The 15,577-nt window shown below is 33.9% G+C and overlaps 1 protein-coding gene across 11 annotated transcripts in view; it reads left to right on the forward strand.

The window, feature by feature from the left end:
* The window catches only part of TMEM161B (transmembrane protein 161B), a 64,972-nt gene that overhangs the window by 23,639 nt on the left and 25,756 nt on the right, over nt 1-15,577 (forward strand). For 6 of the 11 annotated variants that reach the window (XM_025992928.2, XM_025992929.2, XM_072736857.1 and 3 more), the window contains 3 exons: nt 7,275-7,358; nt 9,312-9,409; nt 13,688-13,844. In XM_025992928.2, the coding sequence (XP_025848713.1) occupies nt 7,275-7,358; nt 9,312-9,409; nt 13,688-13,844 (339 nt within the window). Of the gene's footprint in view, nt 1-4,570; nt 4,636-7,274; nt 7,359-9,311; nt 9,410-13,687; nt 13,845-15,577 lie in introns of those variants that run through there. The other 5 variants (XM_025992931.2, XM_072736854.1, XM_072736856.1 and 2 more) reach the window with 2 other exon arrangements.

The following is a 15,577-nucleotide window of genomic DNA, read 5'->3' on the forward strand; positions in this document are numbered from 1 at the left end:
TACATGGAGGTAAGTGATAGGTTACATTCTTTGTACATTTGAATAGTGGGTTTTGCATGAGGAAGTAGGCTTTTGCTTTATTTTTGTAATAGCTTCCTTGCTGATCCGCTTTCCATTTCCTTTATTGTTTAGCTCAAACCTAACACATTTTTTTCTACCCCTTTATCTCCTAAGGCTTTCACTTTGGTCTGCTACTTCCTATCATATGTCCCTCATTGAAAACATGTTACGGTTGGATTTATTCTGATTTTGTCTTATCCTATATTGGGTAAAGAGTGTGTAACAACACCTTCATATTCAGTTGCTTTAATTCTTTTTGCATGTTGCCTGATCCAAGTATCTGCAAGTTCCCTTTGGTAAGAGAAACCTACTATTCAAATGCACAGTAGGTGGGACCTAAGACCTAAAGGAAAGATTTAAATTGTCAGCTACCACCCTTATGGAATGCCTGAGTCCTTGGTCTCCTTGCCTTAGTGGTCTGAACTTCCAGTTCCAGAATGCGATGCTGCTCTATTAAAATTTCCAGTAAATAACAAGAGAATTGTATACGTATAGCGATATTTTAGCTATTTGTGCTAAAAGGTTTTCTAGGTTTTAAGTGGTATTTGTTTTTTCTTATTTTTCTTTTCACTTGTCAAAATTATTGAGATTTAGAATGAAGACTGAAAGTATCTTTAGTGATCTATGTTTTGAAATAGTTTTGTATGATTATTTATGTATTAAAACCTTTTTGCCTCAGTACCAAGCTTTTCACTATTTGTTCATGTTTAGATTTCCATTTTAAATTTCTGAAATTTTTACTTCTGAAAACTTTTAAAATGGTTTGCTTTATTTTTTAAAATGGTTTGCTTTAAATGACATTGCCATTTAATTTTATTTGAAAAGTCTAGATCAATACATTCTATATTTTCTATTACATGTTGTTTCAGTGCTATTGAACTTTAGTAAGAAAAGTTAATAGTCTGATAGTATTTATGTAAGAGGTTTACATAAGAAAATTAATAAAAAATTATTTCAGTGATTTAGTGAAGTGGAACAGTAGGTTAACTTTATTATCTGAGACACTGCTGACAATTTGAATATAGGTGAAAAAAATGCCACTGAATAGCCAAGGTAAAGGTAATAAAATACCCTGAGATTAATGCCTTTAACTTAAATGCAAGAAGTTCAGTTTTTTAGTGAGATCTTATTAATACTTTTTATTTTTATTTTTTTTTAATTATTTATTTATTTATGATAGTCACAGAGAGAGAGAGAGAGAGGCAGAGACACAGGCAGAGGGAGAAGCAGGCTCCATGCACCGGGAGCCCGACGTGGGATTCGATCCCGGGTCTCCAGGATCGCGCCCTGGGCCAAAGGCAGGCGCCAAACCGCTGCGCCACCCAGGGATCCCAATACTTTTTATTTTTTAAAGTTTTTTCCTTGTTTCAAACACTATACATGCCTATGATATAGAAAAAGATAATAAATTGATGAGAAGGAAAAATTAGAGGTAATGAACTGTATTCTCATCAGCTAAAGATAATCACTGTGTACATTTGTTGTATTTCCTTCTAATCTATTCATATTTTCCTGTCATGGTTGTGATGATATTGTATGTGCAATTTTATAACATTAATTCAAAACATTTTTTCTCTAATTGTATTTTTGTAACCATCCTTATTAACTGCTACATAGAATCTAAAGGTAATTAGCTTTTATGTCTGTCTTCCAAGCCCATATTAGAAAGGCATGGTGCAGCAATTACAAGCAGATTGCAAGTTATTTTGGTAAGATAGACATACCAACTAACAACAAAAGAAAAAGCTAAAAACTGAGACATGAGCTTAAAGTGTATAGTATGTGGGAACCACATGTATGGAATCCAACTGGGTATGAAGCACTGTTTGTTAAGGAAAACTATGCAACTCTGCTTCTAGGTTTTCTTTTGAACTTTCAGACCTTAGCTACTCCTTGCTGCCTGGCGGTCTTTGTGTGCTCTTCTTCTCAGGCAGCTTTCAACCTAAATCCTTTTTCCTCAAATACTAAGTAAGCTTGCCTGCATCAGCCTCAGCCTCAGGCTAAATTCTTGAAACCAGAGCCCAGCCCTTATTTTTTCCCCACCAAACCCACAACCCTAGTTACATGATCGATCCCTCTTTATTTTAAAAAAAATGTTTATAAATTTTAATTTTGGCCTGAGATGGAGGCGTTCTGTTGGGGCCCAGTTCCTGCATTTGTGTTCTACACCCCTTTCTTTCTAACTTTCACGTAGACTGCTCCTTTGGCCCTTTCATTTCTTGATTGTCATTAATTGCTTCACTTCCATTGGATTATTCCTGTTAGCACATACACACATATGCACACTGTTTTGTTTTGTTTTAATGTTTTAAAGGTCTCCTATTGGGGCTTAGTCAGTTAAGTGTCTGCCTTTGGCTCAGGTCATGATCCCAGAGTCCTGGGATCAAGCCCCACATTGTTTTAGGGCTCTCTATTCAAGGAGGAGCCTGCTTCTTCCTCTGCCACTCCCCCCTGCTTATGCTCCCTCACTCTCTCAAATAAAAAATAAATAAATAAATAAATCTTTTATTAAAAGTAACAGCAACAATAAATAGAGTGACAGCCCTGTCTCCCTTCTGCCTTAAAAAAACATGGCCCCTCCCATGACCATTTCTTAGTTTTGGTCTATTTCCCTGTTTTCCATTACAGCTGCATCTCTCACATGCATTGTCTTCATGAACCCTACTTTTTATTTTCTTATTAACTACTTAGCCTTCTACCGTGTTTTATTTTTCCCTTAGGTGCTCTTATTGATTCCATAAATACCACAATTATGTAATGACTCCAGGTTACTTCTGAGCTTTAGATTCTTATGTATGGTATCCACTTGATGTTTTCACTTGATGTCTCATAGGCACTTAAAAACTTAGCATGTTTAAATTTTTGATTCTTCCTCTTCTGCTACATCTCAGAAAATGACCTATTGACTCAGTGTCCAAAATATATCTTCTTTCCTTGCCTGCTTCTAATTCACAGAGCAGCAAAAAAAAGATGTTAAAAGGCAAATCGAGTTATTTCTGTCTCCTGCTTTGAGACCATTATTTTAGCATAAAATCTAAACCCCATACCATGATCCAAGAGGCTTTGCATGATCTGTTCTCTTTTTCTCTCTTTAGCCTCCCTCATACTTTTTTTTTTTTTTTTTTTTTTGCCTATGGTGCATCTGCCTTTTTGGCCTTTTGGTTATTGCAGTGTTCTGTGTTCTTTCATGCCTCTATGCTTTTGGACATGCTCTTCTCTGCCTGAAATGCTGTTCCCTTCCATTCTTCTCATCCTTTAGGTTTCTGGGTAAATTTCTTATCAGAGGAGTTTTCCTAACCTACAACCTAAGGCTTGTCTCTCTCATTTTCATCATTTGTTTGGTTCTTTTGTGTAGTATCCAAATTGTGATTTTTTTTGTTTTTTGGTCATTTTTTAATTGGTTAAATTCTGCCCCAGCTAGAATATAAGCATCAAGAAAGCAGGAACTTTGACTTTATTGTATGTGGTATATCTCCATTGTCCATCAGAGTACTTGGCTATAGGGAGCTCTGTAAGTTCTGATGAACGAACAAGTGGATGCATAGGATAGTACAGGAGTGACAGACTAGAAGTGGCCCTAAGAGCACCCAGTATCCTTACGTTCCAGCTTTGAACAATAATTATTACTGATGTAGATGACCTGAGTTGCCCAGTAAAAAGTATAGTAAGTGCAATCCAATTTAGAAAAATGGGTTCACAAAATGAGATTAAATATGTTCGAGTTTATTTAAAAAGAAAATGGGTCCTACAAAATGTAAGGATCGTAAAATATTTAATTATTATAGTGTCTAAAAGTAACTTAAGTTTTCCTGTACTAAGAGTTCTTTCACTGATAATAGTGATTATTTCTCATAGCTAAATGACTGATTTTAGTCTTTATAAGTGAGATATTACTTAAGTGTTCTTCTAAATGTTATGCACTCAATCCGCATCATTCATGGATTCTGTATTTGTGATTTGCGTCCTTGCTGAAGTTCATTTATAACCCCCAAATTCATACTTGTGGTGCTTCCAAGGTCATTCATAGATGTATCCAGAGTGGCAAAAAATTTTAGTGGCCCATTGCCCACATTCCCAGCTGATGCCTTTTTTCACCTTTCATGTTGTAAATGAGTGTGCTTTTCATGGTCTATTTAGTATCATGTTGTTCACATTTTAGCTTTTTGTTGATTTCACTACTTAAAATGGCCTCCAAACATAGTGCTGAAGGGCTGGCTATCTAGTGTTCCTAAGCACAAGAAGGCTATGATGTGCCTTATGGAGAAAATTTGCTAGAAATATTCACAACTTAGGAAAATATTATCCTTAATACTACAGTTATTAAGTAAACTTTGTTTAGGCATGAGTTATGGTGCTGTTGGCTGGGAATTAAATGTGAATGAATCAACAGTATATATTAAATAAGGTGTCTTTAAACATAAACACACATAAAACAAAGTTTTGTATTGATTGGTTGATGAAAATGTTGTGACCAGAGGCTCGCAGGAACCTAACCCTGTATTTCCCCTAGGAGCAATGTTCAGTGTTCGCGGCGACTTTATAGAACATAACTACCGCGAATAACAAGAATCGACTGTAAGTTAAAATTCTGGACTTAAATCGAAATTTCAGGAAGTCCCTCCTCACCCATGTTAATTATAGTTTAGAGACTTTTCGGTTGGGGTATATATTTTAAAACCTTTCAACTAAGAGGAGAACTGAATTCATTTTGGTTCAGTGATCCTTTTTGAGCACTTACTATATGCCAGTAACTGTACTAGTTTTGAAGTATACAAAAACAAGTCATAAAATCTTCACTCCAAGAATCTTTCAGTTAGGGGAGTATTTGATTTTAATCAAACTGGTCTGATACCAGCTGCAATTTAATTTTGACACTACCTGCAGTTAACGTAAACTCCATGGGTTAAAGACAAAAGTTCTAAGAATGCCTACGCTTTCAGATGCCAGCTGCAAGTTCTTGGAATCCCTAGGCCACCCATACTTCTGAAAACTGACTACTGGCTACAAATTGGGGTGTTTCTATGACACCCCTCCTGTTCAATAGTTTGCTAGAACAACTAGGACTCAGGAAAGTGCTATACTTATGATTATAGTTTATTATAAAGATGATACAGGAAGTGGTTTGGGAAGAACAGTTTCTGTGGCCTCTCTGTGGAGTTGGGGCCTGTCATCCTCTAAGTACATTAGTGTTTTGGCCAAGCAAGGTGCTCCTCTGAGTTTCATTGTTCAGAGAGAGTTCATGGAGTTTCATTACATAGGTGTGATTTTAAATACGTGGACACATGATTGAACTTAATTTCTAGCCTCCATCTCCCTCCTGCAGATTGTATGGCTAAGAATCCCAATTCTAATCACATAGTTGATATTTCTGGTGATTAGCCACCATCCTGAAGTTACCTGAAGGTCCACCAGGAGTCCCCTAGTTAACATAACAAAGATACCCCCCTGTCACTCAGGAAATTCCAAAGGCTTTTAAAGCTCTTTGTCCAGAACTGGGGACATGACCAGATACATTTCTTTTTTATACCACAGGGCAAATTGCCTTATAAATAGTAAAAGGTAAATTAGAAGTTTGCCAGATAGGGTCATAGATGTTTATAAGCAGAAGAATATATGCAGAAACATCAAGGGATGAATGAATTTATGGAATAAAATGTTTAGTTAGCTAGAATGTCATGTTCAACAGGGGAATTGTTGAAGGTGAGTCTGGTAAAGTAGATAGTAGTCAGATCATGAAAATATTTGGAAATAGGTCACAAATCCTATGCACATTTGGGCCTTACAGTTCGGATTTTAATGGAAAATTTCAAACAAAGAGTAAACATAACAATATAGTGAATATATGATGATTATAATGATCTCCTATGTACATATCACAGTTAACACCTGGTGGTCAGCTTGTTTCATCTGTGTTCCCCTTCATCTCTCCTACCCCAACATACTATTTTGTAGCAAATATTATTTCATTCATAGATATTTCTGTGTATATCTTTAAAATATGTGAGCTTTTAAAAATAACTATAATCCTGTTTTTACAGCTAAGAGTTTAAGAGTTTTTAACAGTAATTTCCTAACATCATCAGATGCTCAGTCATTATTCAAATTGCCAGTTCTGCAGTGTTTTTTAAAAACAGCAAATCAGTTGCTAACATTTTTTAATTGAGATATTTTACTTTAAAAATTTAGATTTTTGTGATTGAAAAATTGGTAGGTTTAGCAATTTTAGGTGTATGTTTCTCCTTTATAAGAACAGAGCCTTGATCAAAGTCTTTGCCTAGCTGCCTACTCACTGCTTTACCTTGTGAAGACTCTTGGAAAGGAATTAAACAGGCATTTACCTTGATAGCATTTACAGTACAGAAAGATAACTAGAGTTGGGATCAGAATGCATTTAGGAGAGTGTCCAGGAAAGACAAGGACACCAGTTAGAGAGTGTTGCTAGTAGTCAGAGCTAGAGAGGCACATGTGCTGAACTCGGGTTCTTACAGGGGGCAGAGAAGTTTAGAATTTTAAGAGTGAAACAACAGAATTAATGATAAATATGTAGAGAAGACTTATTGAAGATAAAACCTGAATATCAAATTTAGGTAGTTGGTAGATAGGAAATTCAGGTGAGACAGGAAATTGAGAATGATCAAGGGAGTGGTGCCTGGGAGAGAATAAGTGATACATTCAGGGTATTTTGATGGTGTGTTAAAGGTGAATATGTACACACAGTTGTTGGAGCCCTAACTTACATAAAGTTTGAGAATTCTCCAAGTAAATTAAAGGAGGGGAAGATAGGAAAGGTAAGCAAAGACTACTTGTAGTTTTGAGGACATTGAAAGGATGCTTTTTAAAACAAGTATCCATTCTTTCTGTGTAAATGAAGGATAGGTGGAGAATTCTAATGGGCTCCTGCCAGCTTGCCTGCAGAGTCCATTTACTTTTAATAGTACACCTATTAGCCTTAATATATAATAAAAATTGTCAGTTATAAGAAATATACCTATAAACAGCATTGCAGGGTCTGGCATCTAGTAAGTGCTTGGTAAGTGCTGGATTTGAAACCCTTTTAAGGCGTAAGCAGTAGTATCTAATTCAGATTAGAGCTTTTCACCTGGGATTTCCCTTCAGTGTCTTCACAAATAGGAAAATCAATAAATATTTGTACAGTAAATGAATAATTCTGGTGATTTTAATACCTTTATTTAAAAGGATTCTTTTTTTCTTAGTTTGAGATGGTATCAACATCCTACAGAAGAAGAATTAAGAATTCTTGCAGGGAAGCAGCAGAAAGGGAAAAGCAGAAAAGACAGGTAAGTTACATTGCTGAGGTTATAAAGTGTTAAGTGTTTGATACAATTTATGTAAAGATATTTTGTACTTCGGTTAAAGGAACATTTATTGCTAATGCTATGAGCATCGAAAAATTCAAGATTAAAACTCTTGATCTAAGATAATTTTGAATTATGCTTTAAGAAAACCCAGTATGTAATAATTTAATATATGAGCACAGAAGTGATTGTTTTACTTAAGAATGGTTAATTATATTCTTGTGTTTAAATTATGAAAACAGTTTAGCCATCATACTAAAACTTGGTGGAGGTTGACTGGGGAGAAAACCAGAGCCTGTGTTTTACCCTATAACTCTTTTACCTGTTGATTTGGGTTCTTTTCCAGGTTTTGCTGTTATTCAGTATTATGATTTTGGGCAAATTTGCCTGCTTTTGACCTCTTTTCTTCATTTTTCAAATAAAAAATGTAGGCAGTATAATTTCCTAGGTCCCATTCAGTTGCTGAATATTATATTGGCATTTTACTTTATGAAGAAAACTGCCTGCTAATAAACTCCTTGAGTGGACCACAGCAGCGTTATCTGTGAAATGGAAGGACCAAACATAGTAATTTTGAAGGATCTTTCCAGCTTTAAAATTTTATATCTCTTCTTAAATTGAATTCTCAAGGAAAGTACATGATAATTAGCCTCTCTATATGGACCTTCGTGTCCTCAGTTGGGGAGGACTTCTTAGAACCTGAAACTATGATTCTAATATATTATGAAATGTCAGTGTCAACAAATTTATCACCAAATTTCTCATGTGTATCATAAAAATTATATTAACCTGGGCTAATGCATTTGTAGGTGCTAAAGTTTTTTTTTTTTTAACATTAATGATTATTTGTCATGAAATAGGAAATTCTAAAAAGACTTTTCTGATCTTGCTACCATCCTCTTTTACACTTATTGGTGCAAATATACCTTGAAGATCATTGGAATATTAAGTGTTAGCCCTCCTCTGTATTATTTTAAAAAGGCTGTACATGTACAAAAAAGATACAAAAATGACACTGTTTTATTCCTGGTAACAATAATTATTTTTTTATTTACTGACATGAATTAATATTTTTACTGAGGTTTTCCCAGAATAAATGAAAATTGTTTCTTGGTATTGTAATTACTGCTATTGAAACTTAAAATTTATTACTTTCTATGTATGCGTGATTGTCTTTAAAACTTAAATTTGGGAATGATACACGTGCACCTGAAGCATTCTTTTATTTTCCCCATTTGTGATTCAGTAAAAGCAACTTCAGATTCCTTTCACATGACTGAATTTCTTACACATATAAATCTTAATATATTTCTTCAACTCTGACTTGTTTATAACTATAGGTCTTTTTATATGTATGTGTGGATATGTATAATTTCCAAGAGAAAGACATTTTGTCTTCAATTTGCTTTTATTCTTGTACCTAAAGTAATAGTTTCAAAGTGAAATACAAGGAAAGATACCAGTTCCTTGCCTTTGCTTTCTTAGGTGAATTTCATGTCACAGAGGAGCCACTTTACCCTTTTAGGTATTCTGAGGTTTTCTTCCATATGTTTAAGTATTATGTGATAATGACATTTCTTTAATTTTTGATTTGTTTTTATTCTTGTACCTAAAGAAAAAGAGGTTAGTTGTCTTTAAATCTACAGAATAGAGTAGGAGAATAGGGTGAAATATTAAGCTAGTAGTCAAGATTATGTCACTAATTTAGGTAACTCTCTGGTAATCTGCATATTCACATAATAATTTACATCCATATTTTGTAGTCTCCCCTGTAAAAATTACATTTGACTATATTTTACCTCCTTTTTGCTGAAACGTTAGAAATTCTTTTTTTTACTGTGAAATTTAAAACCCCATTTGTGATTAGTTGATAGAAGCACTTAGATAACAGTATAGGTAACTTGTTTTTTGTGTCTTTTGTCTCATTTTTTATAGGAAATATAATGGTCACATTGAAAGTAAGCTACTAACCATTCCAAAAGATATTGACCTCCATCTAGAAACAAAGTCAGTTACAGAAGTGGATACTTTAGGTAAGGGAAATCTTGATAAAATGTTCTGTAAATCTCAATTTTATACTATGCTAAGTGAAAGTTTCATTTTATCTATTGTGGCTAGATTTATTGTTTGGTTTTTAATCTTTAAGTCCATTTTATAGAATATGAAATCTTTTTCAGAACTTAGAAGCTCAAAATGACTTCACTGAATTGAATTTCTTTTTCTATTCACCTAACCTGTACTAAGGATTATTTTTCCCATTTTTCAGAAGAGGCTGACTTACATGTTTGTTGCACAGTTTCTATTTTATGTTGAGATCACAGTCACTTTTCATTATTTCAAATTCTAGACTTCTTGCCATATATACCATTCTGCTCCTTCTATGATGTGGCTTACAGAAGTGCATTTGTGTGTTTGTGTTTAATTACCTGTACTTACAAGACTGAACTTTATGCTCATGTTTAGTAGAAAGGAAAATGACTTTAGAGAAATGAAATAGATAGGAATCAGAAAACTTATTCAGGATTTACTCTTACTTACAGGATATCTCTGTTAGGTTATGTAGTTTTTTCCGTCTATATCCCAATGTTTTAATGGTATAATAACTATAATGATTTTATATGTAAAATTTATGTGAAATTATTTGAATCCTTTAAGAGAGTGGCATCTAAGGTGATACCGTATTAAACACTGATTCTCAAACCTGACCATCAGAATCACTTGAGCAGCTCTTTGAAAAGAAAGATTCTTCATATCTACCCCTGGAGATCCAGTAAATATAGAGTGGGTTCTGGGAATTTGTGTTTTTGTTCTTGTTTGTTATTGTTGTTTTTTAAAATTTTTTAAATTCAATTTGCTAACATATAGTGTAACACCTAGTACTCATCTCATTTGAATTTGTGTTTTTTTAAATGCTCTTAGTGGTTCTGACTTTTGATCAGGTTTGAGAAATAATGGTTTACATGGTAAGTGAAGAATAAAAATAACATTAAAAATAATTTTGGTAATGTATAAATATCATTATGTAATTGGTCCTTCATGGGCTAAGTCATAACCACCCTTGAAAAACCTTAGTAGATTCATGTAGCATCTCATGTAGAATTATTTAGTGATACAAAATGGCTTCAAGATATTTGAAAGTTGATTCTATATTTACAAAGATTTTTTTTTTATGTATGTGTGTGTGTGTGTATATATGTATATAAAGAGTGTCCTGGAACCCAAAAATGTCAGTGAGGAACAGTATAAATCAGTATCATTACAACTGTGTTGGGCCTGGTTATATCATCCTCTTTTTTCTTTTTAATTATTTTTCATGCAAAATTTAAAATACCTGAAAGCACTTTGACTTTTTGACGGTCACATTAGTTTACTAATTTTTTATGTGGACTTACTTGTGTAAAATGTTCACAGATGTGTAAATACAAGAATATATACACATTCTCCTTAATTTCTAATGCAAATTTTTGTCTTTTCTAATAACTAATGTTACATAGTTAATTACCAGCTTATTAGCTTTATTAATGGCTTAAATGTGAGTATTTACCAGGCATCGTTTTAAATGCTTTACTTTTACTAACCTTCCAGTTCTGTGAGATATGTAACTGTAATGGACTTTTTTTTTTTTTTTGACTCTTTGAACTCCTAGAGTTAAATATTTAACTTGGTATGGGTTACACACCAAATGTGGTAGAGCCAGTTAGTGAGAACTAGGCAATTGTAATGAACCTAAGAAGATTTAAATTGGAGATCCCTGGTGGCTCAGCAGTTTAGAGCTGTCTTCAGCCCAGGGCATGATCCTGGAGTCCCAGGATCCAGTCCTGCATCAGGCTCCCTGCATGGAGCCTGCCTCTCCCTCTGCCTTTGTCTCTGCCTCTCTCTCTCTGTATCTCTCATGAATAAATAAATAAAATAAATAAAAAAAGATTTAAATTAAGGCCTTAGCACACAACTTACTCAATATATTGTTTCATTTGTACAGTTTTAAAACTAATTGCAAATGGCACTAGTTTAACAACTGGCCACATAATTTCAAGAATAGAATAATGGGGAGATGTTTTATTTATGTTTATGTAATCATTTGTGAATGGATGCTAAGTATGTGTGTTTAGGTAAAAGTAGTGGGTTTTCTCCCTAAATTTAAGGTATACTCATGAGCTTAAGGCAAACCACGAGGCTTGATGAACTCTGAGTTTTCTTTTGATTCCAGTAGCCTAATAAAAGGCACATAATTATATTATTGAATAGAAAAAGAATATAATACTTGTGTTAAATATATAGCCAAGAATATGTATAATTTGTACTTTTGTTGAATGTGTATATATTATTGTTATCCCACTAAGTATCTTTAAAATGTGTCTTAATTTGTATTAGCTATTGATTATAAGAACCTTTTAAAACACAAAAATATTTGATATGTCACTTGGCTGTTTGTGCTGAGTGAATTCCCTGGAGGAAGCCTCTGTGAATGTGGGCATGAAGAATTGGAACACTTAATTCAGTTATTAATAAAAATTGAAAGCCTAAAATTATTGATATTGTCTACTCATTTAGATAAATGGATATTTGTATACCCAAATGGATATTTGTTTACCTGTCTATTCTACCCATTTCCCTGTCTGGAAAGTCATTGAAAAGGGTGATTATTAGAGGAGAAGAGAGGTGACTAGAGCGTGAGAATCTTTCAACTACTTGAGGGTAAATCTTCAGACTTGATGTTCATAAGCTATTATATTTATCACCAAAAACAAAAAAAAACTAACAGTTAAAATAACTTGAAGCATATTAAAAACTTACCCAATCATAAAAGGATGTGGAATTTTTGCTGTCTTATAGAAATGTAAGTTTAATTGGTTTGTTTTGATATTTTAAATAAGTTATACTTTGAGTGGTATTTTATTTTCAAAATAGTTTTTCTATGAATGCATGATTTTAAAATATTCTCAGATATTATATTTTACAAATAAATTTTTTCATAACAATGTAGATCATTTTATTATGTACCAGTGGGAACATAGAAATTACTGTTTATGTGTGTGACTTATTCCCACATTTCAAAACATCTTCTACAAAATGGTGCTGTTACTTTGGACTGTACTCAAGTAAAAATAAACCAGAATATCTGAGATGAAAAGGGAGATGGAATCATACTTACTATCAGAGAATGCTAATTTTAGTGCAAACCCTTTGTTGGAAGGGGTATGGTTTTATGGAAAATCGACAGGCATTTCATCAGTATTTCTTGCAGGAACATACGAGGGAATAAAAAGTGTATTTATTGTTATTTTAATCTGATTAAATCACAGAATTATTAATCCTCCTTTAGTGCATGCAGTTAATAACTGGCAAAGTTCAACACTCCTACTTCACAGAAATGAAAAGTATAAGTAAACTTCTCTTTGTACACCAAGTTATGTCCTCAAGTTAAAGTATCATACTTTAGATTCTTAAAAAAATCTTGAGGCTCCGTTAATTGAATATCTGACTCTCAGTTTTGGCGCAGATCGGGCTCTCCGGGTTGTAGGACTGAATGAACCCTGAGTCAGGCTCTGCAGTCAATGCAGAGTCTACTGGAGGTTGTCTCCCTCTCCTGCTCCTCTCACAGCTCATGCTTTCTCTCTCTGTAAAATAAGTAAAAACAATCTTTAAAAAAAACCCAAAAACTTGGGCAGCCTGGGTGGCTCAGTGGTTTAGCGCTGCCTTCAGCCCATGGCATGGTCTTGGAGACCCAGGATCAAGTCCCATGTTGGGCTCCCTGCGTGGAGCCTGCTTCTCCCTCTGCCTGTGTCTCTCTCTGCCTCTCTCTCTCTCTCTCTCTCTCTGTCTCTCATGAATAAATAAATAAAATCTTTAAAAAAAAAAGAACCAAAACTTGATATTTATTTATTTATTTATAAAGATTTATAAATCAATCCCAGGACTCCAGGATCACGCCCTGAGCTGAAGGCAGATGCTCAACTACTGAGTCATCCAAGCATCCCATAACTTGATTTTTAATTTCTGTAAAAAACAGCTAATCAGCTGAGAAGATACCCAATCATTTTGCAATCATATATTTTTAACAATAATTTAAATAATTTTTGGTAATTACTCCAGGTTTAAAAAAATTTAGGAAGTATTAAAATTAAATTTTAAGCACCAACATTCTTAATCTGTTTCCTGCATTTTTAGATTCTTATATTTATAAACCTTACATTGCATATCAACAAGTAAATAAAGTTTAGCATGTTTAAAGTTAATTACAGATAATCCTCCTTAGCTATTATTTATGAAAGTTTAAGTAATAAACTTTATTTTTAACCTTTATTTTTCAGCGTTGCATTATTTTCCAGAATACCAGTGGCTGGTGGATTTCACAGTGGCTGCAACAGTTGTGTATCTAGTAACTGAAGTCTACTACAATTTTATGAAGCCCACACAGGAAATGAATATCAGCTTAGTCTGGTGCCTGCTTGTTTTATCTTTTGCAGTGTATCCTTCAAAACATCATTGATATTAATTTATAAGTTTGTACTCCTTTTATAGCTAATACAATTAGATCTTGTCTCTGATTTGAAAAAACTTTAGATCATTGGAGAATATTTTTGTTGTTGTTGAAATCCTCTTTACTTAATAGAAAAGACTTTCGAAGTAGAGGTAGATAATTTAAAAAATGAAATTCAAGAAAAGATGCCAGTTCCTTGCCTTTTCTCTCTTTTGTGAATTTCATGTCACAGAGGAACCACTTTACCTTATTTTATGTGTTCCGAGATTTTCTTCTTTATGTATAAATATTATGTAATAATGATGTTTCTTTAATTTTAGATTATTACACCTTTCTCCCCCTTCCTTTTTCTTCCTTCTGTTCTCCCAAAATAGTAAGGAAACAAATGTTTTACCAAATCATCAGTCAGTTTTAGTGATACCAATGAAAATATTATAGCTATTTATCACCTTACTGGAACAATTTTTTGATCGTGTTAAATATGCTAAACTTTTTTGAAGAAATCTAAACCTCAGTAGTTAAAGTACATCATTTCTGTTTGTTTTGCCATGGGAGTATCCTCTGGAGCTCTCAATTGTGTAAACTTACTGCATAGCTGTTAACCTGGGGTTTTCTTCACTGTCTTCCTAAGAATTCTCTATGCCTTTTTTTGGATCACATCATGTGTTCTTCCTTGCTTTACAGCCCTTTGTCAGAGTGCATTCTCTTATAGTGTCCTGAAAAGGGATGCCATGGTTTTTACTTTTGAAATCTTACATGCCTGAAATTATTTTTTTTTCCCCTAATACTCAGTTGATAGTTTGGCTCAATACAAATTCTAAGAAAGAAATAGTAGGGATCCTTGGGTGTCTCAGTGGTTGAGCATCTACCTTCAGCCCAGGACGTGATCCTGGAGTCCCAGGACCGAGTCCCGTATCAGGCACCCTGCATGGAGCCTGCTTCTTCCTCTGCCTCTGTTTCTGCCTCATTCTGTCCCCCCCCCACCCCTCGGTATCTCATGAATAAATAAAGTCTTTAAAAAAAAGAAAGAAAAAAGCATTTTTCCTGGGACTTTTGAAGGCTCTTGAGAAAGTAGATGCCTTCTTGCTCTTGGCGTTTGCCTCCCTTTCTTTCCCCTCCCATACACCCTCCAGATGCTTTTCTCTTTTGGTGTTCTGAAGTTTTCATTATTAATTATGTTAAATTCTAGGTTTAGCTTTTAAATCTGGAGAACTTATCCTTTATTACTGGGCAGTTTCCCCCCTTACTTCTATTAAAATTAAACATTTCCTCTTCCATTTCTGCCTTTCCAGAGACAGGTCCTTTTTGTTTGATGTTTACAGCTGTTATTTCTTTGTGGGTACAAAGCTTGTGCTTGATGTTAGTTTTAGGCTTTAACTGTTGCCGTTTCACTCTGTCAGTGAGGACTTGGCACATCTTCCTGGCTTGTCATCTATCACTGATAATTTCCAATTCACCTTGTCATATAAATACAGTAATGTCATTTTTTTAGAGGAATTTTACTGCTTTTTTCTTCTTGTTCATTGTATTTATGTACTTAAAACAAATTCCTTTATACTGTCATTTTGGTGGGGATTAGGGAGAGACCAGAAGTCACTGGATGTGCTCAATCTGCTATTTTTATCCAGAAGTATTATATTGATTCTCTGATAAAATTCTGTTTTCTGTCATCTTTTTCAGGGACTCTTAGTAATGACATGTTCTTTGAATGGTTTTTTAA

The sequence above is a fragment of the Vulpes vulpes genome, chromosome 14 (assembly GCF_048418805.1).
Source record: "Vulpes vulpes isolate BD-2025 chromosome 14, VulVul3, whole genome shotgun sequence".
Classification (NCBI taxonomy): Eukaryota; Metazoa; Chordata; class Mammalia; order Carnivora; family Canidae; genus Vulpes; species Vulpes vulpes.